Below are 26,004 nucleotides of genomic sequence, written 5' to 3'. Positions count from 1 at the left end.
AATTTGAGTTTGGGTGTTTAAAAGGCACCGTATGATTAAATTTTGCGACAAAACAAAATTTCAAATATTCTGATTTTCAGTATCATCTGCATTTTAATATCACCTCCTGTTAACTTCACGTATTGTTTTAAAATAAATAAGCCATCCCATGTTTTACCGCGTTTGTAACCACAAACGCAAGAAGAAGTTTACGTCAGCGTTTGTTCGTTTACGACACAAGAAAGGATGTACGGCAAGCTGCTTGGACAGACACTACCACTAAGGGCATATGTGAAGTTGATATCTCACCTTGATTGTTATATATATTTCAATATATATCCACTTTTAAGACCGACACATTGACGTCGGTATGTTTATTTTCAACATTGTTTGCAACACTTTATTTGACCAGTTTAGATGCACGTGTTGTAAAACCGCTTTTTAATATGACGCTACTGTTTAGCTACGGCTAAACCTCTGTGCTCTTTTGTCTTGCCCACACGCATTCTTCTCTTTACTAGAAGTGCTTATACATCAATGTCCTCTCGCTTACGCTTTCTTTTCGTTTCAGGGTTATCACAACTTCTCTCACATGGCCAACCCACTAAAAAGTGAAGTTATTAGGCTATACAAAAACGTAAGTGCTAACTATTAGCGTCATTCTGTGTTTACTTCTGTGTTTATGCACCGGAAGTGGTGTTTACGTTGCATTTTATGTGTCAAAAGTTGCTGTATCTCGGTCGGGACTACCCTGAAGGATCAGCCTTTTTCCGACAGCGCCTAAAATCAGCCTTCATGAAGAATAAAGATGTGACGGACCCGGAACAGATCAGAAAACTTGTGGGGCGCGGGGAGTTTGTTATCAAGGAACTGGAGGCTCTCTACTTCCTCAAGAAATACAGAGCCATGAAGAAGAGGTACTATGAACCGGAGAAGTAATTCACACACAACACAGTTGCAATAATTATTCATATTTCACGTTCATTCAACAGTGTTTTTTTCAGTGTAATTGCACATTGTAATTTCTAGTAAGAACAAAACAGCCATCCAACCATAGGTTCTCCATGAGAATCTTGATTTGCCACAGAGGTAATGTTATATAATGTACAAGGGAATTGTTTCCACCCCTTTTGTGTGAATAGGGTGTGTGACATGTTAATGTATGTAAGTTTAGTCTGTACATTTGTAAGTATGTTCTAGTATGTATAATTGTACAAGAAAAATAAAACTACAGAAATGTTGATTAAATAGTTGTAAACAGTGGATGTTATGGTCATAATCGTCTGATTAATCCAGCAACTGTAACTTTGTCCTCATTATCTGTAATGTGGTTGTGCAATGGGTCACCCTTCACAACCACAGAGGATAGCAACAGTGCCACAAAACATAAAACATCAAACAGATGCAGGCATGTTGCATTTCGTTAAGTCCAGCTCAGCGTCACAGAATGTGGGATTTATGGTGCCATGGTTCTTCTCTTTGTCTTGTATCAGGTCAAGATTGCCACTTCTTGCCACATGCTTAAGCGGAAAAAGCGTATCGTGAGAAATTATGACCAGGGCGTTATAGCAAGATTCTGTCTTGAATACCTTCAGTATAAAGAAGAGAGCAGTGTCTCTCTTCATGAAGATCAGCCTTGGTTCCACTTTGTGCTTCCAACCTCCTGGGATGAAATAGCATTAACTTGATGTTATTTTTTAAGATGAAAATATCAACAAAAAAACAAGTAGTCGTACCAGTGAAAAGGCTGACAAGTAGGCCCAAAATGATGGTTGTTATGGTTCCAATGGTGCTGAAGTAAAGGTAGGACAGAGAGTACCAGCTATCCAGCAGATTCCTTGCAAAAAGGGGAAGAAAATACAATATGCCGTTAAAATTGACTTCAATTCAAGGCTGTTCTGTGGTGGGATTCATTAACTTGTCATCACTGAGCTGCACTGGAGAGGCCGTGATGGGGCTGGTGTTTGTCAGCAGAGCAGTGGAGGTCCAGTTGAAGCTCTCCAGAGTGCTGACGTTACAGCCCTCAGTGGTGAGCGACAGTGGTCGGCTCATTTCAGAAGATGGAGGGTATATCTGGGCGCCGATGCCCACCCACAGAGACACAACAAGGCCTGCCACCAGACCAAACAAAGCTCCCTGAAAGACATATGAATACTATAAAATAGGGGGAAAAACTTCAATAAGTTATTACTCACTTTAGAGTTGGCAAACGGACAGAGGATGCCCAAAGAGAAGAGTCCAAGTAAAGGACCTCCAATGATGCCAAATATGCTGATGGTGGCCTATAGATGGAGACAGTCACTCAATATTGAAGTAGAACACATTATACTGTAAAGCACTACCTGCAATATTCCACCCATGAGCGAAGCCACCCCTGCCATTCCAATGCATACAGCACCATACAAAAAGCCTGCAAAAAAAACATTGTCAGAAGCATAATCATTTTGCACATGCATACATTCAAAACGTACTCAGGACTTTGGAGGTCCAGGACAGGTGCCTCTCAGACATCTGCATGTGTGGTATAATCAGGTCCTCGACAGTCACTGCAGCTAATGCATTGATGCTGGAAGACACTGTGCTGCATTGGACATAATGTTTACAGGTTATAAAACCATTCATGCTACTTAAATATTTGTTTTTCACACAAAGTGATGGACCTTAGTGATCCGCTGTAAGCTGCTGCAACAAACAATCCAGGAAGGCCCGGATAGTCTCCCAAGATGTCCATCACCAAATATGGCATCAACTAGAAAGAGACTGATATTAGGTATGAACAGATTTTACACATTTCCAACTTGACTGAACCTGATCTGGGGCAGACACCATCCCGGACGTCCATGGGTCGCAGTTCTTGTACACTGAATAGAGGCACATTCCTGCCAATACGGACGACAGCAAGATGCACCACATGCCTATCAGGTTGATGAACAAAGATCTGTTAAGTAGGAGACATAAACCATTAAATAACCTCCAAATATGGCCAGTCAGCTCAGTAAAAATGAAACTGACAGTCTAGCATGAACGATGCTCTTGCAGGAGATGTACCGCTGAACCTGAGCCTGGTTTATACTGTAGAGGCTGACCCAGACAAATGTACCGCCAAAGGTTATTGTCCAGAAAGTGTGTCGTCTTAGTGGGTTTGGGTCAAAGCTGCTGAAACATACACATCACATAACAGACATAACAGGTAGTCATCTGGATCTTAGATGTTATACTTACAAGTATATTAGGTTAGCATTAGCTTGGTTTTCATTTACAATGTATTGATTAAAGTAGAGAAAAATAAACAAGATTTTAAAATGTAATGACAAAAAGAGTGTATATGTTAACGCATCAGGCTGTCGGGTTGTTTAGTGGCATCTAGTGGCCATAATTGGTAATGACAAGGCTATTCTGTTGAGGCCTTTAGGTTGAGCTCTAAAACTATAGCTGTATTAAAAAATCAACATTTGCTCAGTTTTAGAAGAAATATCATTATTTAAAATAATGTATTTTTTATTTTTAAGGCAAAATAGCTCTTTCTCATGACAATGACTGAAAGGTTCTTCATGCCTTTACTGCATGATATTGTGTTAATGCACTCACTCCCAAAAGTTGAGCCTCCCTCCATGTTGAGAGTCTGAAAGGATGGGGCCAACTCCACCTTGGAGGATGACAGACCTGATGATGACTGACAGGAAGCCTGCAAGCATGACGCCAACCTGAGGGGTACACTTCATTTGGATTTCAGCCCACAAATATTATTATGTTGTATGAGTAGTTACACACCTGGAACACATCTGTCCAAACAACTGCTTTGAGACCACCCTGTAACAAGTAAGGTACGGTTTATCTGCTGTCATTTTGAAGAAGCTGATATTTTCCATACCATTGTACAGTAAAAGGTGCAGACAACGCCAGTGGAAATCACCGCACTCCAAAGGTCCATACCAGTCACTGTAATGGGAGGCTGTTGTGGAAAAAATTTACCTTACTAAAAGAGAATGCCTGAAATAAAGACAGAGTTGCGCAGTTTATTTCTTTTGCAAAAGAGGTCAGACAGAAACATACATCATGCGTGGCAGTCTGTAGGTGTCTGACAAAGAGTGGCCTCTTGGTGGGAACTTTTATACTCCATAGCATGCAAATGAATTACATTACAAGAGAAAAGAGACATTCATGTCACTCCCCCGATGCCGCCCTCATGTAGGGGGGTTAGCCTACACACCCATTCCTCTGGCACGGTTTGTCACACCCATGTGAGATAACCTCCTAGGGTCAACCATTTGGTGGGACCTCTTGATGTCCCCTGTCCCGTGAAGGTAGAGCTTTGATCAAAGAATGACCTCCTCCGACACTGCCCCTAACCCCAGGTTACAGATAGCCTCCTGCTGTGCCACCATCCTTGAAGGAACAGCAGGATGTGCTCGGATGCAAACGTTGAAGCTCTACAAAAGGCCGTAAAGTAATTCACACAATGTGTAACCTATGTTATACCTGTGAAATATAAAATTTTCCATCACAGAGGCAGAGAGTGGATGCTTCACTGAGCAAAGCATTCGAGAACCTTCAAGTAGGGGTGACGACACCTTACCTTGGTTTAAAGCAAGGGCTGGTGTGTAGATGACTATTCCAGTGTACAGAATCTACAACAAAGACAAAGAATCGTATGTATTTCATGTACATACATTTACTTTATGTGTTTGTATGGTTTCTTACAGTCTGCACAATGAAGAGAAATGTTCCGAGTAGGCGGGTCGCTCTGTTAAAACGTAGTTCCAAATACTTGACAGACGCATACACAACTACGTGAGCTTCTACATTTTAAACTATATCACAACATCATTGAAAATGCTTACTTCATAAGTGCTGGTGACCGCCAACCTGTAGAAGACTGGAAGGAACACCTCAGATGTCACCACCATAGTTATGACATAAGAGAGACAGTAAAGTGCAATACTGCCTCCATAGCGGTACACCTATAGAAAAATGAATTATGCATTGTAATAATAGTTTTAATATGTTTCATACCTCTGTCGGATTGGAGAGCACTGTGATGGCTGACATGAAGCTGGCGGTCAGTGACAGGGAGACGGGAAGAGCGGTGAGCCTCCGTCCTCCTGTCAAGAAATCTTCTGAGCTCCTTGTGCCCCTGTCTGTCCACGCGTAATAGACTCCGATGGCAGCGGACACAGCCAGCATGCAAGCGAACACCACATAGTCTGCAGCTGCAAAAGAGCCAACAACCACAGGGGTCATTCTCACAGAAAGGTCAAATCAAAAACGGAAAAGTTAGTCAGACGTTTAAGCAAACTGCCCCATGTGTTTTGTCCTGGAACACTGTGCAAAACCAGGACTGAAACCTTTTATGTGTTGTGATAAAGGAAGGGGGAGGTGGACATTCCAGGCAGGTACATGATGAATGGTCAAGCTATCATCAGTCCACACAGATCACTGAACTGTGGTTCAAGTATGAATCAAATGTGCTGAAAATGTTTGTTTCTTGATTAGGCCTGCATGTCCTTCAAATGTTGTACTTCCCCCCCTTCAAAGATTTTTACTGTAGCACCTTTATTAAAACAGATTCATTAGTAACAGTGCAAGCTAAAACACACTTTTCTTGCTCACAGTCCTATTCTGCTTCAAATTGTTAGAAATATATAGAACTATTTCATATTATACACATTTTGTATAAGTTATTAAAGTATAATGAGTGACTTTTGACTATCATGTGTCAAACGAGAACTCGAATTCTACAAAGCGTCTGCCGAAACGAAACCGGAAGCAAAGTCAGGTTACGCTCAAACAAAGACGGAAGTAAATTCGAGGGAATCATCTTGCTCGGTAAATGCAGCACAGGACCACGCGGATGTTTTTTCCCATGATGCTTTGTCCTTCATGGCTGCCCCGTGCTGCAGGCATGTGAATACACACGTTTTGAGTTTTACAAACTAATTTAAGGGCTGAATGAATATTTTTTAATCGTGGGTGACTTTGGAATATAATTTTATTGGATACACGCAGCGAGGCAAAGATGAAGATCAAATCCAAGTCTTCCTATCACAAATCTGAGAACACTTACAGGGTAAGAGTCCGAGAGCACATTGAGCATTGTTAAGCTAAAGTATAACACTCTCTTAAAGTGTAGCTAAACACATTTTAAAGTGTCTTTTTACATTATATAATACTATTCAGGCTAATGTTGTCTGTTTAAAGTGTCACGTGCATTGCCGCAAGCTAGCACAACACAACTAGCTTCGGTATGTGTATGCTAACATTCCAAACCACTGGATTTCTTGCAGTTTCTCACTTTTGCTGAAAGACTCTCCAATGTCAACATCGATGTCATCCACCGCATCGACAGAACCGGATCATACGCAGAGGCAAGTCCCGACAAAACCACATTACACACAGTTAAATCGGATTTCCCCCAGTCTAATTAGTGTATTTCTTTTCTACACACACAGGAAGTAGAAACCTATTTCTTTGAAGGGCTGAAAAAATGGAGAGACCTCAACTTGACGGAAAATTTCAGTATGTATAAACCTGTAACTCTGCTCTTGGTATGATTGTTTTTGTCAGTAGTCATCATGGATAATGTGTTTGTTCTCCAGCTACGTTTTTGAAGGAGGTCTCCAACATGAGCCAGTCATTCAACTTATTGGTTTTCCACCAGAAGTTTATAGTGGAAAGTCTGCAAACACACTTGGCTGTCAAGTGCAGTCTTGCCTATGAACCTCTGCTCGAGTAAGTGTCCTTTATTTACATTTGTGTGTATGCTGCATGTGATTGCAGCATATTAAATTTGCGTTTGTGTTTTGTTTTTACTTACATAACTGAGGCAAATCTCACTCCCTTTTTATACTTCATTTCCAGCCTTGTGGTGCAGCTGGCCAGAGACCTGCAGACCGACTTCTACCCTCACTTCCCGGACTTCTTCACATTGATTACATCAATGCTGGACACTAAGGACACAGAGGTGCTGGAGTGGGCTTTCACTTGCCTCTCCTACCTGTACAAGTACCTGTGGCGGCTCATGGTGAAAGACATGGTCAACATATACAGGTGAAACCACTTGATTGCATATAGTTTGCCGAATCTATTCACTGTTCATAATTGTCAGGTATACATTCAGTTCATTTGATTTCTTTTTATTGCGACAATATTACTTTTGACCTGGATTTAAAAAATAATGAGCATTTTAATAAATAAAGGCTCATTGCTGCCAAAACAATAGTCGTCATAATCAACGGCAATGTTGTTATGAATTATTGAGCTATTTTCAAAAAGCAAAAGGAATTTTTTAAAAAGGTAATCATGGCTCAAAGGACATAACAACCAAAAAAATATTTTAAATTGCTTTTTTGGAAGTGGAGATAAATATAAGTAATTATACTTTATTACCTCTATTTTTAATTATATTTTAATATAAATTTTTTATATACCTCTATTTTATAAATTGTACATTTATGTAAGAGCAAAAAGTGTAAATTCATTATTAAGTGGCCACGTTGTTCCCCCCTTTCAGCTTGTACAGCACACTATTGGAGCACAAGAAGGAGCATATCCGCAAGTTTGCAGCAGAGAGCTTCACATATCTGATGAGAAAGGTGGGTGACATGCAATCCAGCTAGCCTCCAAACATTCCTAATCTTTTATTAAGTATTAAGTTTCCTTGTGTCCTGTAGGTTCCAAATCTCGATGCCCTCCTCACTCACGTCTTCTCCGACCTGTGGCAGCACCCCGACAAGGCCGAGGGAGCCGGCCAGCTGTTGTTTGAGATGTGCAAAGGAGTCCGGCACATGTTTCACTCCTGTGCTGCAACTGTGAGATCCTACCGTGTTGATGATATATCCTGTCCTCCTCCTGTTCTATCCTGTCATACTGACACACGTTTACCCTCCAAGGCTCTACCCACTGCTTTGCGGAAGCTCGGACCCACAACCAGCACGGGAGTGCCTTTGCCGTGGGACCTGGCGCGAGATGCTTTGGATCAAACAGCCCAGGCTGCAGCCGGTTATGTAGAGAAAGAGCACTTCTTGGTTTTTTGGGAGTCGCTACAGGTATGACAAGCAAGTTTAATGTTATCTTCAGATTAATCTAGGACAGGTTAATGTTTCATTGATGGTTATTTTTAGCCCTATTGTTGTATGACGTCACCATTCCAGAAGAGAATTGTCTAAAAATGTCTTTTAATCCACAGGCCAGTGTGGCAGAGGTCCATGCTGTCATGGAGGCCAAGGGAGAAGAAGCTGGATCGGCAGGAGAGCAGCTCCAAAGGCTGCTGTTTATCCTCCACACCTTAGTGTCTCACAAAGATGGAGCAAAGATCACTAAGCCGGAGGACGTCTGCCAGGTACAAGGAGAACACGGTGTCCAAAAAACATATTTCAAAGTCCACATTGTCAGCCAGTGTTTTCTTCTGTCTTTTAGACCGTGTTGCATCTGATTCAGAGTACGGCACTCCAAGCTCCCTGTTCACGGCTGCTTCTCCAAATTGTCTCGTCCTTGCTCCTTGGGGAGAACATCATCCTCCCCAGGGCTCTCATCCAGGAGATAATCCACAAAGTACATTGAATCACATTAGATTTTAGACATAATGATGTGGTGTGTTTCCATCTTATGTCCTGATGTCTCGATTCTTGAGGTGTTTGGAAGCACATTGGGAGAGGATCTGATCCTGGAGTTCACCAAGGAGATGTTCACTATGAAAGAGTTTGAGCAGGTGAGTCATCAACACCCTTTGTCTCTGTTGTCACCCCCTAACATTCCCCGTTCTCTGCACCTCCAGCTGTTCTTGCCCACTCTCCTGCACTTCACCACTGGCTTGTTTGCCTGCGGCGACCCCCTGTCACGCCATCGTGCCCTGGAGGTCCTAGTCAGCCTCATCCTGGCCAAAGCCCCGCCCCCTACAGATGGCTCAATGGCCTTTGAGACATACCCGCTTCTCTTCACAGGACAGACCACCGGGTAAGTGTCACAAATCCTCTGCAGAAGTGAGCATAATCAATTAATTTGGTATTTCTCACACTGTGGCAGCGTGTTCATTCACAAGGAGGCGGGCAAAGGCGTGCTCGAGCAGCCTGCAGTGCCAGAGATGGTTCTGTCGCTCATTGCGCTTCCCGAGGAGCGGAACGGGCCTATCACGGATCTATCGCTACCGTGGAGTGCACTGGTGCTGCTGCCGCACCTCAGGTAACATATACATGTGTTGCTCTTGATGTGAGGACTCACATCGCTTGTCTGTTTAGCAATAAGTGTTGTGTGGTTGTCATCACACATGAGTTAATCCTTTTAGATACCCCTCTCTGTTTTGATTTGATTACTCCATGTTTTTTTTGTTTTGCAGGCCTCTTGTTGCAGCTAATGTCTTCCCGGCCGTCACTTCCTTTTTAAACCACCTCTTGTGTGAAATCGAGCAGGAAAAATTGGAAAAAGGTATTTGTTTTATAGTTCTTTTGTCTAAAGTTTAACAGTTGGAATGTGTAATGTTTGGGCAAACAGGAGGAGACGACAGATAGCATAGAAAGCCTAGTTAGTTTTGGTTGTTTATTACAGTATTCCTATCAGTTACGATATCTACTTTCTACAAGACTGTTTACATCTGTTTCTCTAAACCAGGGTCCGGGAACCTTTTTGGCTAAGGAGCCATAAAAGCCACATATTTGAAAATGTATTTCCATGTATCTTTTTTTTTAACAATTACCATTTTTGTAATTTTTATAAGCAAAACCAACAATCTTATGATAATTCTCTGAATGAATGATTTTTAATTACATTTAAGCTATCCAAAACTAAATAAAATCTGACAATGTACTCTATTTTTCTTTATTTTTGGCATCTTCTTCAGCATAAGGGTTTGCTCTGCAGAATTAGCTAGCTGACAGTTTGATTAAAAGGAGGAAATTTTTACTTCTTGACCTCTCAATCACCCGGGTTTTACTTTAAAATGTCAGCAAATGTTAAGAAATGTGCCACATCTGGCTCCCCAGCCCTAGGTTCCCTTCCCCTGCTCTAAACGTTTACTGTTTCTGTGATTCTAGCTGGTCTGTTTGTGGCCACACAAGCTCTCAGCTGCCTCCTCACTTTGGATAGCTCCGACCAGCTGCTATCTCTGGTCCCTGTCAACAAAATCACCTGCATCCTACGGTTAGAATATTGCATTACAATATTGCAATTAATTATACAACATTTCAGTCCTTCAATAACCAGCATAAACTCCATATTGTTGTTTGTGTGTGCAGGAAGTTCCCATCAGAGCTGTCATCCTTGCTGCTAGGAGACCTGTATTACACCCGCCTCTCCCTCAGTGGTGCTTCGCAGCACCTTTCCCATGATGCACTGCTGGATATTTACCAGATCCTGCACGGCAACCTGTCCTCCAACATATCAAAGGTGCTGTAGCTTACCAGAATGACTGTGTGATTTTTAAAAATCCTCTATTTGATGAATATGGTTGTCTCTTTCAGATACGCCTGCTAACCCTGAGGCTCTTTTCACAATTCGAGCCACAGCTTCCTGCTCTGGAAGAGGTGCCACACTCACGCTTACAGTTTTTAGCAAGAGTTTTGACAGATTTACAGATTCCTCTGCTTTTTTTCGTCCTTCTCTGTCAGCCTGATGAGAATATGAATGTGCAGCTGGTGTTCGCCTCGTGCCTGCAAGCGGAGCTGGTGCCAGCCTCGGTTCAGGACTACCGAGAGAAGCTGCTGCACTTGCGGAAGCTGCGGCACGACCTGGTGCAGAGCAGCCTGCCGCAGGGACCACGCGGAACCTTCCAGCAGGTAGGAATGATGGATTATATCCACCAATGTGCAGCAAGTGTTGATCTTCTCTTTGCCCCTTCCAGGTGCCGCTGCGTTACCTCCTAGCAATGCTCTTCATCAACTTCAGGCCACTATGGGATCCTGTCATTGAACTTCTTGGGTTAGCATGACTATCTATATGTTTTAAAATTAGGGGTTTATCTTTAAAAAGTAGCGTAGAAGGTTGATGATGATGGTTTGTGCAGGAGCCACGCGAGAAGCATGGACAACAAAGACTTCTGGATGGTGTACCATGAACATCTGGTGAATGTGGCAGGATTAGCCGGTATGGATTATGGATTCCACATGGACTCCATGAGGAAACCAACACCCCTCCTTTCTGTGTTGTAGAAAAAGAACTACAGGGGAGTAGTGATGATGACGATGAAAGCAACGATGAAGCCATGGACATCCAGGGTGAGCCGGGTTGTGACGTCATCGAAAGCGGTGATGTGGGGGTGCTGTTCCTGGAGCAGCTCAAGTTGGCCTCGAATGCCAATGACAGGACGGACTTCCCCAACTTCCGGAGCTTGATGTGGCGCGCCATGGCCCAGTTCCCGGACAGGGTGGAACCCCGCAGCCGGGAGCTGAGCCCTCTGCTGCTTAGGTTCATCCGGTAAGCTTTTATGATGACACTTTTTTTTTATTAAGCACAAGACCATGACTCTTGACTCTGAGGTGGTGGTGTTTCCAGGAATGAGTTTTACCCTGCCGACCTGCTGGTGGCACCCACTCAAGACCTGAGAAAAAAGAGGGACCCTGCCTTGGAGGAAGAGGAACAGCAGGCGGAAGAAGGGGAAGAAAATAAAGAGGAAGAGGGCAAACAGCAGAGGAAAGCGCCACCACGGAGAGCGGCCGCAAAGTAAGACTTGGAAGACAATTATGATGAATAAATGGCTATATATTATCTATATTAAAAAAAAAATCACATTTTCATCTGCATCTACCGTAGCTTTTAACGATAAAACAAATCGGACATATTATGGATCATGGTGTTCTGAATTATTCCATCATCTGGATCAGCCTTAGATATTTTTGTAGAACCATTGGAAATTTGTCCTGTATTTTTTTTTCAAGTGCTCTGACCATTTTTTTGGAGTTAAACACACAATGGTCAAAATGGTCCTCTCTCACAATATTAAAGAATCCTAAAAATTCATACAATTCCTGGACATTTCTTCTAAACCCATTCAAAAAAAGTTATTTTGAACACAAACAAACAGATACACCGGCAAAACATAACCCCATTGGTGGAAGTAAAAGTAGTAATAATAGTAATTGGGGGGTGTCCGGTTTATCGGTCCGATTATCGGTATTGATAATTATCAGTTGATATCTGTATCAGATTTATTTATTTGTTTTCATCCCATCACAGGAGATATGTCATGTTACCAAAAAGTGTTGGTCAATTGTAATGGTGTTACCTTTCCACTTCCAGACAGCTGATCGCCCACCTCACTGTTTTTTCCAAATTCACCAACCCTTGCTCACTCTACATGGAGAGCAGCCTGCGAGAACTCTATAACCAAGTAATGTCCAAAAATGATCATGTGTCTATCATGTTTGAATGTTTCTAACTAAGGTCGTCTTGCCTGTTTCTGCTCTCAGCTTCTCTGCCATCAGGATCAGCAAATTCAGCGAGTGGCTCTAGAGTGTGTTCTCACGTACAAAGACCCAAGCATAGTCCCATACAAGTAAGTTATCAATCTCGTTTGTTTTTTTTTTCTTATCAATGGGCCCTTTGTAAGCATCTTGGATGGGAAGCTCAAGGAATGCTGGCCCGGGGTTCCAGTGGTTATTTAGCTATCACTTTACCAAATCTTTAAATGTCCCAGGAGGTTTGTCTTTCAAATTGTTCAGTTGGAGCATCCTGTAAAACTACGTCTAGTATAGTTTGATAATGTCGTTGTGTGTTTTCAGAGAGAATCTGCAGAGGCTGCTCGACGACAAGCACTTCAAAGAAGAAATTGTCCATTTTAACATCTCAGAGGAAACTGGAGTTGTTGATGCTTCACACAGAGATGGACTCATTCCGTTACTCATGAGGTATTATTGTGTGTGTGTTACATGTATGGGTGTGTGTTAGCCCGCCTTTTCATCATCCTTTTTGTTTCTTCCCGCAGGATCCTCTTTGGTCGTCTGCGCAGCAAAGGCGGGAGTCGCTTCCAGGGGAAGGCCAGCGCCGCCACACGCTCCTCCATCATCCTGCGCTTCCTGGCCAGTTGCCAGACGGAGGAGCTGGGAATGTTTATCAACCTGCTTCTGGAGCCCGTCTGCCATCATGGCCAGGGTAGGGAAACTGGCAACTGACAAGTTGTGGTATATTTAGATTTTGTACATGCAAAACGCACATGTAAATCAAGTAGGTCAGATCTTTTCTTCCTGTCACTCACAGCAGTCCGCTCAAAGAGCCTCAAACTTTGGGCAATTTCGCCTAAAATGCTAATTTTAGGGCTGCACGGCGGATGATGTGGTTAGCGCGCAGACCTCCCAGCCAGGAGACCCCAGTCCAATTCCACCCTCGGCCATCTCTGTGTGGAGTTTGCATGTTCTCCCTGTGCATGTGTGGGTTTTCGCCGGGTACTCCGGTTTCCTCCAACATTCCAAAAACATGCTTGGTTAATTGGCAATTCCAATTAAATTGTCCATAGGTATGAATGTGAGTGTGAATGGTTGTCTATATGTGGCTCCAGCACCCCCGTAACCCTCGTGAGAATAAGTGGTAGAAATGAATGAATGCTAATTTTAAGTTAGGATAATAGTAATAGTTAAGCTGGTAATTGTATATAATCATCTCTAACATAAAATGGAGCTAAATTCTAACAATGAATTGGGGACAAGAAATGAAGCTCATTGCTTCCATAAAGGATAGCAATGATACAATAATATGTCCTATTGAAATATGGTGACTAATGATAAGAAAAAGAATCCGTATTTGTTGAATAACTATAGAAATGTCATCGTGAAGTTTGTGTATAAATTGAATATAATTCCCGTCCGCTTGTTTCTTCTTCAGGTTCCTGTTCGTCTGCAGTAGAGAGAGCGGTGGACGTGACTGACATAAGTGCTGTGCTGCCGCTGGGCCGTCAGCACAGCCTGATGAACATCATCGACGTCGTCATCCAGAAACTGGGCCACCTCATCGAAACCTACCTGCCCAAATTGCTCCAAATCCTACTGTGTGTCACTGCCTCCGTGTCCACCATCCTGGAGAGGAGGGAACAGGTACAAGATGGACGATGATGTTATGTTTTTGGTTTCTTTGTTTTGATTGTTGTGACCCGCTAGTTCCAAGCCGTGAAATGAGTGCTGAGTTCCTGAGTTTTGTCCCATAGGTGCGGCCCGGTTGCATCAGTCCTCTGAAAAACCTGAGGCAACTCGGCATCCTGAAGATCCAGGATTTTTTTGACAACTTTGACACCTTCAAATTTGTCCCCGATCAGCTGGATGGCATCTTCATGGCCGTTGTCTGGCCTCAGGTGCATGTCTAATTGCTCATGTTTCAAGGTTGATGGTCTTGGTTACTCATGAGTTTTATTTCTACAGTTGAGTCGCCTCAGAACAGAGAGCACCTACTCGCCCACTCCACTGCTGAAGCTCATCCATGTGTGGTGCAAAAATGCCAGGTCTCTTTCCGTCACCTTCCTATTGTTCAGTATAGCCTAAATATACTAACTAATTCCTCTTTTGTCCATGTGTCTTAGGTACTTCCCTCTTTTGGCCAAGCAGCGCCCAGACCACCCTGAATGTGACGTCCTCCTGAACGTCTTTGGCCTCCTCTCTGCCAAGAACGTTTCCCCAGCCACCATTGCCGTGGTTATGGACATAGCAGAGTCCCTCGCAACCACAGAGGACTTTGTCGCAACGGACATGGTAACAAAGATTAGCATCAACGGCTGTGTGTTCCCACAGCCTGCAGAGGGCGGCCTTGCAGCAGGTGTGTGTGTCCTAAAAGTGTGTCTTGTAAAAGAAGCTTCATTCTATGGTCAGTTGTCTTATATTTAACAGGAATCTTGCAGTCTCTGTGAATATATTATTGTACTATTACGGCACCTTTTAACACGCACAAACATCTCTTTCAGACTCATTCACTCAAGGCTCCAGACTGCTTCTGCCTCACATCTCCACCCTGTTGCAGTACCTCAGTGGAGTGGTCCGCAACAGCGACAGGCTCAAGAAGAAAAAGTTCCGCCCGCAGGTGTCGAAGGAACTCAACATCCTCTCCAAGTGAGTTCATATTGCTTTGTCCATCACCGTTTTTTTTATGCAATCAAAGTCTGATTGGTTTTTTGGTAAATATCTGGTAAATATCTACCAGGGTCAGCCGGTTTGTTAGTGATAAGGAGCAGAGTTCAACCCTCATCAGGCTCTTACTGCCTCATCTGCAGAAAGGCAACAACCCTCAAGTAAGGGATTCAGCATTACATACGGTACTTTTTGTTTAATATGCCCTTAATGACTTTACTTTGTTGATTTCAGGAGACAGAACTCGACATCCTGGCCACCGTTCAGAACCTGCTGCAGCAGTGTGTGCAGCCCTCCGCCTTCCTGCAGCAGCTCAGCAAACTCTTCTCCGTCATTCACAACAAGCTGCCCAGGCAGGCGCTCACCAGCGTCTTCCAGGTACGCACACAGGGACACTGGAACGTCTGTTGCTGATGTTTTAGTCATAATCCTCCATCTGACTTTCAGACTCTGTCAGACCTGGACCCTTCGCTTAAATACATCACTGACATGGCCACAAAAGTAAGACTAGACACTTACTATACATAAAAAATGTAGGATTTATTTCTCTCATATTTAACATTGTAACTGCGACTCTACAGCTCAACGCCTTCGACAGTCGCCACTTGGACGAGGTTTACTTCGACGTGCGCCTGACAGCTTTCCAGGATGCCATCAAGCACGTGAGAGAAATGAAGACGCTGGACCTGGACTACATCGGCACAGTCATACACAACTGCTTCCACACTTATGAGGTCTAGACAGATGAGCACTGAATTGTTGGTTGTTGTTTTTTTTCCCCCACTTCCTTTTTATGAAATGTAAAACTACGTGTTTTTATATTCTTCCAGATTGGTGATATGTCTCTGGGAGACAACGCCACCTTGTGTCTGTCAGCAATAATAAGACAGCTGGCAGAAGTTGACGCCGGAGAGCAGATCTTCAGGGACGTTGTCCAGCACACCATCTTGGACGCCGTACACAAGGGGCTACGTAGCAAGACGGAGGTAATAATAGCCAGATACATCAGGAAGTCAATGATAAATATAACAATGGTAATACTAGTATTAATACTACTTTCACCTGCTGACATGCTTATTTGTATTACAGTTCATTTTAATAAAATACACTAAACTAGTCGCAAATGTCGAATTATGTGCCCTTCTCTGCGTCAGAGCATACAGCATGAATACACCAGCGTACTCGCCTGCCTGGTGAAGAACTTCCCCTCAAAGAAGGAGTTCCGAGACCTGGTGCAGCTCACCGACTACAACGACCCAGAGTCGGACTTCTTTGAGCACATGAAGCACATCCAGGTAGAGTGACTCCTTTTTCATATCGCCACCTCCATCGTCAGGTTAAAAGTAAAAATATATATATATTTGTCTGTCAGATCCATCGTCGAGGTCGCGCTCTAAGGAAGTTGGCCAAGCAGCTAAACGAGGGCACGGTGGGGATCTCGCCACGGTCACTCCAGTTTTACATCATGCCGTTCGCCATGACGGCTCTGCTGGATGAGAAGATGCTGAAGGTGCCTTGAGGTTTCACCTCATTATGTATTCATCGCACTTCCTATATGACGGTTTCCTGTTTGGCAGCACGAGAACATGACGTCGGCGTCAGTGGAGGTGGTGGGCGCTGTGTGTCGCCGGCTGACTTGGTCCAAGTACCTCAGCTGTCTGAAGAATTTCATTCACATCCTGCAGACGTCGCAGGTTGAGCAGAAGCTGGCTGTCAGGTAGGAGAAGGCCCAACTAACTCCTATCGTTTCTTTCATGTACTCATTTTTTTTTTTAATCGTCACCTCCAGTTTGCTGGTCACCGTCCTTGACGCGTTCCACTTTGACCACGAGACCCTCAGCAAAGAGATGGAGGCTGCCAAAGCCAGAGATGGTGAGATTCATCATTTTATGCCTAAGGAGTACAAAAGACACTAAATGTTCACAATGCTTGTGTTGGTGAAGCCACAAGCAATGCACTGGATGTCGAGAAGGAAGAGGAAGCTGCAGCCGACGAATCGGCGCCAAGCGATAACGAGGAAGCCATGGACATCGACAGTGAGCTCCCTCCGAAAGCTTCCTCTGCAGTCGGCATGGAAACCATTGACGGAGGAGAGCAGGTCATCTCTAAAGAAACTGCAAAAAAAAAGCGTTCATCAGCTTCCAAGCATGCGCCGGTTTCCTACGGGCTGCCGCAGAGCAAAGAGGACCTGGAGGTGCTCATCAGCACCATCTACGAGAGCGTCAATGGCAGCGTATTGCCCCGCCTTCATAAATGTCTCACAGCGAAGGTCAAGCGTGACGATGAACACAAAGCAGTGAAGTCGAAGGATGTGAAAGAGGAGGAAGTGGTGCGCATACCGATAGCCTTCGCCATGGTCAAAGTGATGCAGACTCTGCCGCCACACATCATGGAGGCTAACCTTCCCGGGTACGCAACTTGTTAGCTTGAAATGCATCCTCTAGTGTCGGATCAGTTCTTTTCATGTGTGCTCTCCAGGATCTTGATCAAGGTGTGTGTGCTTCTGAGGAACCGATTCCAGGAGATCCGTGATGTTGCCCGTGGGACTCTGATAAAGATCATGGAGACGCTAGGCTGCCGCTACCTGCACTATCTTCTTAAAGAGATGCAGGGCATCCTCGTCAAAGGCTATCAGGTACAACAAAGTGGATCACCCCAACACACACAAGGTGCATTAAGTATCTTCTGTCCTCCAGGTCCATGTTCTGACATTTACTGTGTACCACCTGCTTACGGTGCTCAGTCCAACCCTGAAAAGCGGCGACCTCGACCCGTGTATGAAAATGCTCATTGATGTAAGAACCTGCCTCATCATTCCACTTCCACATTGAAGACCCATCCCATTTTATATTTATTGTTTGATTCTTACGTAGATCTTCAACAACGAGCTGTTTGGCGTCATCGCCGAGGAAAAGGAGGTGAAAGGCATCGTCTCCAAGCTGATGGAAGCACGGCACAGCAAGAGCATGGACTCCTACCAGCTTCTAGCCCAGTTCTGCAGCAAGGAGAGCATCACCGAACTTATTCTGCCACTGAAGGAGGTGGGTGGAGCTAACTGTGCGCTCTCACCAGACGGAAGCAAATGTGTTTGTTCATACACAACTCCTCGCTACAGATCCTGGAGAACTCCTCCAGCCTGAAGGTGTGTCACCGGGTTGCCGCTGTTCTGCGGCGCATCATTCCGGGTCTGCTCCTCAACACCGGCATGACCTCCCAGGATGTCCTGCTGCTGAGCCATGGCCTGATCAGCCAGAGCCTGCCTCTGCTCACTAAGAAGGACCGGTACGCGTTGACAGGCCATTTAAGTCTTGGTGTCCTCCATTTTGTTACACTTCATATGTGTTTGTAGGGAGAAAACATCAGCTCAACCTCCCCCAGACCCTCGACTACCCCCTCCCAGCTGCCTGCTCCTTGCACCAACGCCAAAGAGAGGGGGCAATAAAGCTCCGGTTAGCAGACGGACCAACATGCATATCCTGGTGGATGCAGGTCTTAAGGTAGGCATCCACTATCACTTCATAAATCGTTAATTTATGTGACCTTCAAGCAAATATCTCCGATGTTGTTCAGCTGCTACATATGAGCCTGAAGAAAGCCAAAGTGACATCATCTGAGAAGTCGGCTCTTCAGATGTTGGACCCTTTTGTGTCGCTGCTGCTCGAGTGCCTCGACTCCATGCACGTCAAGGTGGGACCGTCACAGATTATGGACGAGCATCATCGTCCTTACTCCTCTTTGTCATCCTCCTGTCAGGTGATCACGGAGGCCATGGTGGCGTTTACATGGCTGCTGAAGTTCCCTCTCCCGGCTGTGAACAAAAATAGCAGCCAGCTGACCACGCAGCTTTTTGTCTTGCTGAAGGATTACTCCAAGGCTGGAGCCGCCCGTGGGGAGAACTATCTCCTGGTCCAGAACTGCTTCAAGGTAGGAGCTTACCAAATTCTAGTAAAAGGAGTGCAGGGTTCATTGGGAAAATTCAACATACACACAAGTCTTCAATCAGGCAATTAAATTTCCATTTCCATTTTTCAGACAATCACCATATTGGTGAAAAATGTGAACAGCAGCAAGATATCACAGACCCAGCTGCAGGTGCTGCTGGGATACGCCGAGGAGGACATCTATGACCAATCACGGCAGGCCACCGCCTTTGGCCTCCTGCTGGTACGCTCACAACTCAAAACAATAATAATAACATAAATGCTGTAATTGTAGCCCAAACCACAAAAAGGACAGGATGTTTTTTAGAAAGAAACAAAATTTGCAAAATACCGTATTTTCCAGACTAAGTCGCACTTTTTTTCAGAGGTTGGCTGTTCCTGCGACTTATACTCCAGAGCGACTTAGAAATGAAAAAAACTGTTTATGTTACATAAACACCAGACACATTTTCTGTTCATGTTTATTTTTTGTGTAGCTGAATAACCTTGTGTTAGCATATGGTGGAAAATATGGTGCTAATGTAAACGACTGACTTTAATAATGACTTGGAGGTCATGAGAAAGCGGAAAGGAAACCATAGCTGTCTTTGAACACGTGGTTGTTTTGGTATTAACCAAGTCAGGGGTCACAAACGCAATTTAGTTGGGGGCCACTGGAGCTACGGTCTGGGTGAGACTGGGCCGCATCAGGTTTTCCAAAAAAAAAAAAATGCATTTATTAAAAACAAAAAAAATTTAAAAACTTCGCTTTGGTTCCAATTTTCTACAATAAAAGCTGTGATAAAACATTCCACTGTTCTCAAATATCTTACTTTTTATTTTTCTACACAAAATAAGATGAAAAATAAATAAACAAATCAGGAATAAAGAAAATCAATCAATCAGTAATAAATAAATATAATAATAATAAAACAGCAAATAAAAACTTAAGAAACCACATATAGTTGGTGGGTAGACATTCTTTTTTTCAGATTAAAATGAACAAAGCATTATTAGAGCCCTGTAGACATGACAAAACACGACTATAGTCACATTTATACTCTTTTTAATTACAACATATTGCGCAACTGCAGGGTCTTGAGACACATGCTAACTCGCAAACTAGAGAGCTAGCGACCTAAACGGTAGCCTTCAAGTTATTTCCTTTAAACTTAAATAGCCCAAAACTTACCACTTCCACACGGATAGGGAGGATAACTATTAACAGTTATTTAACCTTTAACATGAACATTAATCAAACGTAATCATTTTTTCTGGGTACATGATACCATACAGCATCCATATCAAACTTGCGCGGGCCGCACTGACATTAAACTTTCATATCAAGGCGGGGGCCTCAAACTAGTATCCTGTGGGCCACATTTGGCCCATCGGCTGCGTGTTTGAGACCCCTGAACTAAGTAGTTACAGAACCAATGTTGGAGTAGCCCGCTCTGTTACTGCTGAGCCCCATTGTAAACAGTACAGCAAGTGTCATAGCCAATAGCAATGCGACGAACATTTTATAGCACATGCAGAGGTAGATGAAGCTGCCATCTTGTAGTACAGTTCCATAGGAGTTAAATGTCAGTGTGTTTTTTTTCTTGTTAAAAAATTCCCTTTCAGTTTGATAAATACAAATCACTTGTGTCGCAGGCCATTCTGTCCAGGAAGCTCATTGTTCCCGAGATGCAGGAGTTGATGAAGAAAGTGGCCAAGCTGTCAGTCAACGGAAGCAACTCCATGATCCGAGTCCATTGCAGACGGGTGTGTTTGAAAATGATAATGTAAGATGGCCACCAGCTCTTCTCCAGCTCTCTAAAACCAGGTCTTTGTGTATTTAGATCTATCTCAAGTACCTGCTGGACTATCCTCTGGGGAAGAGGTTGCAGGAACACATGGACTTTATTGTGAGTCAGCTGACCTATGAGCATGACACGGGCAGGGAGTCTGCGTTGGAGATGCTCGCCTTCGTCTTCCAATCATTCCCTCAGGTATCTCCTCTTGTCCATCATCCTGACACTTGAGAACAAACGCTAACTAACACTTTGTGTTCTCTTCCCAGAAAATACTACTGCAGTACACCGACCTCTTCTTCGCTCCACTGGCGCTGGTTATTGTCAATGACGACTCTGCACGCTGTAAAAAAATGGCCGCCCTGGCCATCAAGACCTTCCTGTCTAAGGTGGACGCTGACACGCAGAACTACCTGTTCTCCTTCATATGCACCTGGCTGAAAGCAGAGAAGGTAAATACATGCTTTTATTTTGGAGCTTCCTAGTGTGTTTACGGGGAACTGAGGTTGTTTTTTTTGTTTGCAGGTGAATCTGCAGCGTCTGGGTACTCAGCTGTGTGGTCTGTTTGTGGAGGTGGAGGGGGAGAATTTTGCGAAGCGCCTTGGAGAACTCCTGCCTCTCCTGGAGAAGGAGCTCAACCCTGACAAATATGAAGATGTGAGGCTGCCTTTCATTTTATTTCCTGTTTGTCTTTTCAAACAGGAACCATTGATTGATTTTTTTGTTGTTGTCAAGATTGAGGAGGAGACGGACGAGAAAGGAGCAGACAGGCTGCTGTTCAGTTACCTCACTCTCATCACCAAACTCATCAAACACTGCGGTCTGCTGGAGCTCACCGAGCCTTGTGACACACTCACCCATATTTGGGGTAAAGCGCCACTTCCTGTCCAGAAACGACACCTAACACGTCCACTCGTCGTGTGACTCCACTGCTGTCTTTTTAGGTCACATCGAAGCCCACCTGCGCCACCCTCACTGCTGGGTATGGCTGACCGCCTCGCAGCTCTTCGGGCAGCTCTTCGCAGCCCGGCAAGCGGACGAACTGGTGGCATTGTGGAAAGAAGACGGGGGCGGGGATTCGCTTTCACTCGTGGCCATCGCTTTCATCACCACCAATTTGGACAAGAAGGTGTGAGATTAGCCTCAGCCAACCTTTTTATGCCAAAAAAATAATATTTCTTCATGTTGTCCCGCAGATGAGAGAGTTGGCGTTATCGTTCTGTTATCAGTTGCAGTCCAAATTCTTGGACACGGCGTCTGGAGAGCAGGTAGTCAAGAACCTCCTTTTCGTGGGCAAGGTCATCTACCTCCTTTCCCCGGAGTCCAATATAGCTACCCTTGAGGAGGAAATGGAAGAAGAGAAAGAGGATGAAGATGTGGAGGACCAAGAGGATAAAAATGAGGAGGAGGAAGAAGACGAAGCCGACAAAGACAACAAACCTCCATCGCTGCTTTGGCTCATGAAGAAGCTGTCGCTGATGACCAAGAGAGAGGCGGCAAATACTCCAAAAGTTCCCCTCAAGGTACAAAAAGCTTAGACGTAGAAGCACCTCTGGAAGGGTGCAGAAGGTATCATCTTGGTATCCTGATGGATGTCATCCACAGAGAACCTGCGTGTTTAAATTCCTGGGAGCGATATCCATGGACCTGGGGAAGGAGCGGATCGGCCCCTACTTGACAACAATCATCCCGCCTCTTTACAGAGAACTGGACAGCACCTATGCAGACCAAGGTAACCATCACGTCATACAGTCATACAGTAGTCCATCGGTTCTCATGGGTTGATTGGTTCAAGACCCACAAGTGAATTTCCGTGATGCAAATTTCCTTAATTATGAATGGTATTATCTTAATTAAAACCTGCTTATGACCTTCTAAATATGGTTTTTAACATTATTAGAACTAAAACCACTATAGTCATCTTTGTACTTGGTATCCAAAGTAGTAGACGTATGTATTGATGGAAATGTGTTCCCTGGGGAGCAGAGAAAGTGGCTGCTGTGGGTTTGGCAGCCTGTGTTTTTATGTGAGATTATTCAAACCTGGTGCTTGTGTGTCTTACCGAATATTACCAACACAGAAAAGGTCAAAGTCTTTAGAATTTTTTACTTCATTTTGCAATTTTTATGCTTAAATGCTCAATTTAGGGCAAATATCTGTAATAAAATATGCAACAATAGGATGTATTCAACCACGAAACAGCAGGATTTATTACCGTATTCCATGAATTAAAGCCTCCTTTGTCCTCCTTAGACCCCACACTGAAGAACCTGGCTCAGGAACTCATCGAGCTCTTAAAGAAACAAGTAGGACTGGAGAAGTTCTCTCTCGCCTTCTCAGCAGTCCAGAAGCAGTTTTCATTAAGACGGGCTGCACGTAAGCGACATCGAGCCCTGCAGGTATGAACATTAGTTTAGCGACCATGTCATTTTTTTCCCATCAACGTTGCTATCTAACATCGGTTCTCTCTTTCAGGCCGTGGCTAACCCCGAGATCGCCGCAAAGAAGAAACTGAAGAAGCACCAAAATAAAATAGAGGCCAGAAAGAGGAAAATTGAGTTCCTTCGGCCTGGATACAAAGCGAAGAAGCACCGCAGTCACGCTCTCAAAGACCTGGCCATGGTGCAGTGAGTCCATATTAGGCGGCCATGTTTATACCCCAAGTCTCTCAACACTGCTAAATGAAAGACTTGTGGCTTAATTATGTCAGCTGATGAAGATTTTCCTTTTGTAAATGTTTTCTTTGTATTATAATGTATAACTTTTTAAAAAATCACGAATCCCAACTAAAAAGTGTCTGTACACAAATGTTACATCAGGTCTTTACTGTGAATAATCATCACTGTACAAGCAGATATAAATATGCAACCATAAAACCTTTGAGCATACAGTTAGTGTTCTGTACATTCACTACTGTGACAAAGCTGCACTCAATGGAAAAACAGATTGGACTACTAAGAACACTAAAGTGGGTGGGGAAAGTATGCAAATTCATTGTAGAAAAAACAGCACAGGTTGCATTAACACAGTGGTTTTCTGGGGGGGTGAGGAGATACCATGAGCACGTTTCTTTATTAACTCTTTCGGTCCGGGGGGGGGGGGGTGGAGCGCTGCAGAAAAAGTTTGGGAACCACTTGATGGCCTCTGACATTATAGTGTTGAATACAATTATATTTACGGTAGAACACTGCCTCCTAGTGGAACTTCATGGCATTTCTTGCACATTTCAGGGCCGCAACAAACTTTGCAGGGGGTTTTGGATTTTTTGGGGGTTTTTTTTAGGCGCAACTAACTTGACCCTTCTGAATGATTAAGTGAAAAAAGGCAAGTTCATGAATTTATTTAATCTTAACTAAATGTAGAGAGATTCACTTGTAATCTGTCTAGCATTGTTCTCCGAATTTGTCACACAGACATGATAAATGAGGCCTTTTCAGTCCAAGGTTTGGCCAGAGTAGACCTGAGGAGAGGTCAGTCACAAGGCTTCATACAGAAGGGTCAAAGTTCAGGAGTATTTACAAAACAGGTGGGTCTTTTTTTTATATTTTACTGCCGACTCTTGAGCGAATCCACCAGCCTGTGAAGGAACAAAAGCAATGTAAACACACAGGCTCATATGAATTATTTTTATATGGTATTGTACAAAGCGTACCACTCCATTGCTTCATCCAGGCCTGTGCCCTTGGTGGCGGATGTCTTGAAGATCTGCCACTTCCTGTCTTTGAGCGCCGAAAGACCCAAAGCGTTGGCCACCTCGGCGGGCGTCATGGCCTGGTCCATGTCTTGTTTGTTTGCGAACACCACCAGGATGGCCTTCTTCAGCTCCTCCTCCTGGGATATAAAAACAAGTGTTGACTATGAGAATACTGCCCCCCCCCCATGAGATACTCCATGGATAATTGCCACTCACCTCCAACATGGCCACAAGCTCAGACTTTGAGATGCCCATTCGGTCGCGGTCACTGCTGTCAACTACGTAGATGACCGCGTCTGTGTTGGAGTAGTAACACCGCCAGTAGGGTCTGTGAGGAGACAAAAGAGACGTTGCCTTGACCTACAATGGTGGCTCTGGCCTGAATAACGCAGCACCACTATATCAAGTTAGGGTGAGGAGCTTGGTGGTTTGTTTTTTCCTCTGGAGAAAATGCCAACCTGGGCATTCCCTTGGGGACCTATAGCTAGAACCGCCACCGCTTACCGAATATGGTTTTCATCTGTACCTGATACTTGTCTGTCCTCCCAGATCCCAAACCTGGAACTTCAGATTCTTACATGTAACAGTTTCGACGTTGAAGCCGATTGCTGCAAAGACAACCAGAAAAAATCTGTTAAGTGCCACAAAGCTCACAATGTGGTAGGTGACGGCTACATCTAATCAATCACTTACTGGGAATTGTGGTGACAACCTCTCCAACCTGCAGCCGATACAAAATGGTTGTTTTCCCTGCGCCGTCCAAACCCAGGATCAAAATTCTCATCTCCCTGGTACCAAACAAGCCCGAGAAGATACTGGAGAAGAAACCACCTGGAAATAAACACAAGCGTTTGGGCTGCATTCATCAGCTAAGATTATGTAATTGAATCCGACGCAAAAGTAGCATTATTTGAGAACTATACGGGTTCATAAACACACGAGAGCTTTGATTCTAGCTTCCTCGACAGGTTAGCTGTTAGCTTAGCAACCGTAGTCAGGCATGATGGAGTTAAAAGCCACATGTTGTCACACGCTTGGTAATGTTATGCTTAATGCTCGAGCAGATTTAATCGTCACAAGACTGGATGGGTTGTAATATTTCCACGACTATCCACACCAAAACAAACAAACTCTATGCAAATAGCTAACGTGACGTTAGCTTGCTTGCTAGCTGAGCCACAGTGCTTACGCCATATGTCAGATAACAAGCAAAAACAAAGTACTTACGCGTTTCTAATACTAATTTAAGCCTATATGTTCATTTATATGCTTAGATTGTGGATTTAGAAAGTACTCACCCATTTTGATCAGACCACGGCGTTTGTATCGCAGGAGGAGGTTGGACCGAATCCTTCTTCCGTGTGGTGACGTGTCGTTCGATGACGTCACAAACAGTAGTGAATTTTATTTCGCAACATTCAACACATTAACATTGATTAAAGTAGTACCTGATTAATACAAATAACTAAAAAGGTAAATAATCCCATATAATTTTAATGTAATCACGAGTGTATTTATTTCCAACAGGGGAATACTCCTCAATGATAACAAATTTGTACGGAATGTGCGGCTGATTGGAAGAA

General features: G+C 44.0%; 4 protein-coding genes across 6 annotated transcripts; 2 read left to right on the top strand and 2 right to left on the bottom strand.

Moving 5' to 3' along the window:
• Positions 1-193: 193 nt before the first annotated feature.
• On the top strand, positions 194-1,257 carry lyrm5a (LYR motif containing 5a). Of its 2 annotated transcripts, XM_058077359.2 has the most exons (4): positions 194-347; positions 551-616; positions 706-914; positions 984-1,257. In XM_058077359.2, the coding sequence occupies exons 2-4, from the start codon at positions 572-574 to the stop codon at positions 1,006-1,008; spliced, it is 279 nt and encodes a 92-aa protein (XP_057933342.2). In that variant the 5' UTR covers positions 194-347; positions 551-571; the 3' UTR covers positions 1,009-1,257. The 2 variants fall into 2 exon arrangements, with proteins under 2 accessions (XP_057933342.2, XP_078654628.1); XM_078798502.1 differs by having other exon boundaries at positions 706-1,252.
• slc5a8 (solute carrier family 5 member 8) lies at positions 1,138-5,425 on the bottom strand. Of its 2 annotated transcripts, XM_058077356.2 has the most exons (17): positions 4,993-5,425; positions 4,821-4,940; positions 4,681-4,746; positions 4,556-4,607; positions 3,851-3,918; positions 3,751-3,789; positions 3,568-3,683; positions 2,992-3,132; positions 2,788-2,917; positions 2,640-2,728; positions 2,451-2,560; positions 2,322-2,389; positions 2,175-2,261; positions 1,898-2,115; positions 1,716-1,816; positions 1,569-1,642; positions 1,138-1,499 (listed from the first exon to the last, which is right to left on the bottom strand). In XM_058077356.2, exons 1-17 carry the CDS (start codon positions 5,218-5,220, stop codon positions 1,374-1,376), a joined length of 1,833 nt encoding a protein of 610 aa, XP_057933339.2. In that variant the 5' UTR covers positions 5,221-5,425; the 3' UTR covers positions 1,138-1,373. The 2 variants fall into 2 exon arrangements, with proteins under 2 accessions (XP_057933339.2, XP_078654624.1); XM_078798498.1 differs by lacking the exon at positions 2,992-3,132.
• Positions 5,426-5,827: 402 nt separating this feature from the next.
• utp20 (UTP20 small subunit processome component) lies at positions 5,828-23,663 on the top strand. The gene is made up of 59 exons (XM_058078730.2): positions 5,828-6,046; positions 6,264-6,344; positions 6,429-6,495; positions 6,576-6,708; positions 6,838-7,026; positions 7,490-7,571; positions 7,650-7,787; positions 7,869-8,024; positions 8,165-8,317; positions 8,395-8,529; positions 8,609-8,686; positions 8,753-8,931; positions 9,001-9,156; positions 9,311-9,399; positions 10,005-10,110; positions 10,206-10,356; positions 10,431-10,493; positions 10,578-10,745; positions 10,811-10,887; positions 10,973-11,052; positions 11,118-11,382; positions 11,461-11,628; positions 12,205-12,295; positions 12,375-12,460; positions 12,687-12,812; positions 12,890-13,056; positions 13,783-13,991; positions 14,102-14,245; positions 14,313-14,392; positions 14,471-14,703; positions 14,849-14,993; positions 15,085-15,172; positions 15,246-15,389; positions 15,459-15,512; positions 15,593-15,745; positions 15,842-15,997; positions 16,166-16,306; positions 16,384-16,521; positions 16,589-16,728; positions 16,801-16,883; positions 16,955-17,420; positions 17,490-17,646; positions 17,708-17,806; positions 17,885-18,052; positions 18,127-18,293; positions 18,361-18,508; positions 18,582-18,698; positions 18,765-18,935; positions 19,044-19,175; positions 20,588-20,698; positions 20,776-20,925; positions 20,997-21,179; positions 21,253-21,384; positions 21,463-21,595; positions 21,672-21,856; positions 21,924-22,250; positions 22,333-22,459; positions 22,981-23,126; positions 23,203-23,663. The coding sequence occupies exons 1-59, from the start codon at positions 5,996-5,998 to the stop codon at positions 23,356-23,358; spliced, it is 8,418 nt and encodes a 2,805-aa protein (XP_057934713.2). The 5' UTR covers positions 5,828-5,995; the 3' UTR covers positions 23,359-23,663.
• arl1 (ADP-ribosylation factor-like 1) lies at positions 23,522-25,882 on the bottom strand. Its single transcript, XM_058078740.2, has 6 exons — positions 25,720-25,882; positions 25,115-25,252; positions 24,948-25,029; positions 24,638-24,749; positions 24,380-24,558; positions 23,522-24,304 (listed from the first exon to the last, which is right to left on the bottom strand). The coding sequence occupies exons 1-6, from the start codon at positions 25,721-25,723 to the stop codon at positions 24,274-24,276; spliced, it is 546 nt and encodes a 181-aa protein (XP_057934723.2). The 5' UTR covers positions 25,724-25,882; the 3' UTR covers positions 23,522-24,273.
• Positions 25,883-26,004: the final 122 nt, after the last annotated feature.

The sequence above is a fragment of the Doryrhamphus excisus genome, linkage group LG2 (genome assembly GCF_037039965.1).
Source record: "Doryrhamphus excisus strain RoL-2023G ecotype Guam linkage group LG2, RoL_Dexc_Guam_v1.1, whole genome shotgun sequence".
In the NCBI taxonomy this organism is placed as follows: domain Eukaryota; kingdom Metazoa; phylum Chordata; class Actinopteri; order Syngnathiformes; family Syngnathidae; genus Doryrhamphus; species Doryrhamphus excisus.
Note: the sequence above shows the minus strand (reverse complement) of the source record. Positions and strands in the feature narration are given on the sequence as shown.

Bases quoted from the DNA above. Each gene is read 5' to 3' on its own strand.
- lyrm5a (XM_058077359.2), top strand. From the start codon at position 572: ATGGCCAACCCACTAAAAAGTGAAGTTATTAGGCTATACAAAAAC. The intron at 617-705 runs GTAAGTGCTAAC...ATGTGTCAAAAG, and splicing joins TTATTAGGCTATACAAAAAC to TTGCTGTATCTCGGTCGGGA. The intron at 915-983 runs GTAATTCACACA...TGTTTTTTTCAG, and splicing joins AGGTACTATGAACCGGAGAA to TGTAATTGCACATTGTAATT.
- slc5a8 (XM_058077356.2), bottom strand. From the start codon at position 5,220: ATGACCCCTGTGGTTGTTGGCTCTTTTGCAGCTGCAGACTATGTGGTG. The intron at 3,790-3,850 runs GTATGGAAAATA...TACTTGTTACAG, and splicing joins GCACCTTTTACTGTACAATG to GGTGGTCTCAAAGCAGTTGT. The intron at 2,390-2,450 runs GTACGTTTTGAA...TTTTTTTTGCAG, and splicing joins CTGGACCTCCAAAGTCCTGA to GCTTTTTGTATGGTGCTGTA.
- utp20 (XM_058078730.2), top strand. From the start codon at position 5,996: ATGAAGATCAAATCCAAGTCTTCCTATCACAAATCTGAGAACACTTAC. The intron at 8,932-9,000 runs GTAAGTGTCACA...ACACTGTGGCAG, and splicing joins TTCACAGGACAGACCACCGG to CGTGTTCATTCACAAGGAGG. The intron at 21,385-21,462 runs GTGAGGCTGCCT...GTTGTTGTCAAG, and splicing joins ACCCTGACAAATATGAAGAT to ATTGAGGAGGAGACGGACGA.
- arl1 (XM_058078740.2), bottom strand. The intron at 24,750-24,947 runs GTACAGATGAAA...GTCTCCTCACAG, and splicing joins GGAGGACAGACAAGTATCAG to ACCCTACTGGCGGTGTTACT. The intron at 24,305-24,379 runs GTACGCTTTGTA...GTTCCTTCACAG, and splicing joins CTGGATGAAGCAATGGAGTG to GCTGGTGGATTCGCTCAAGA.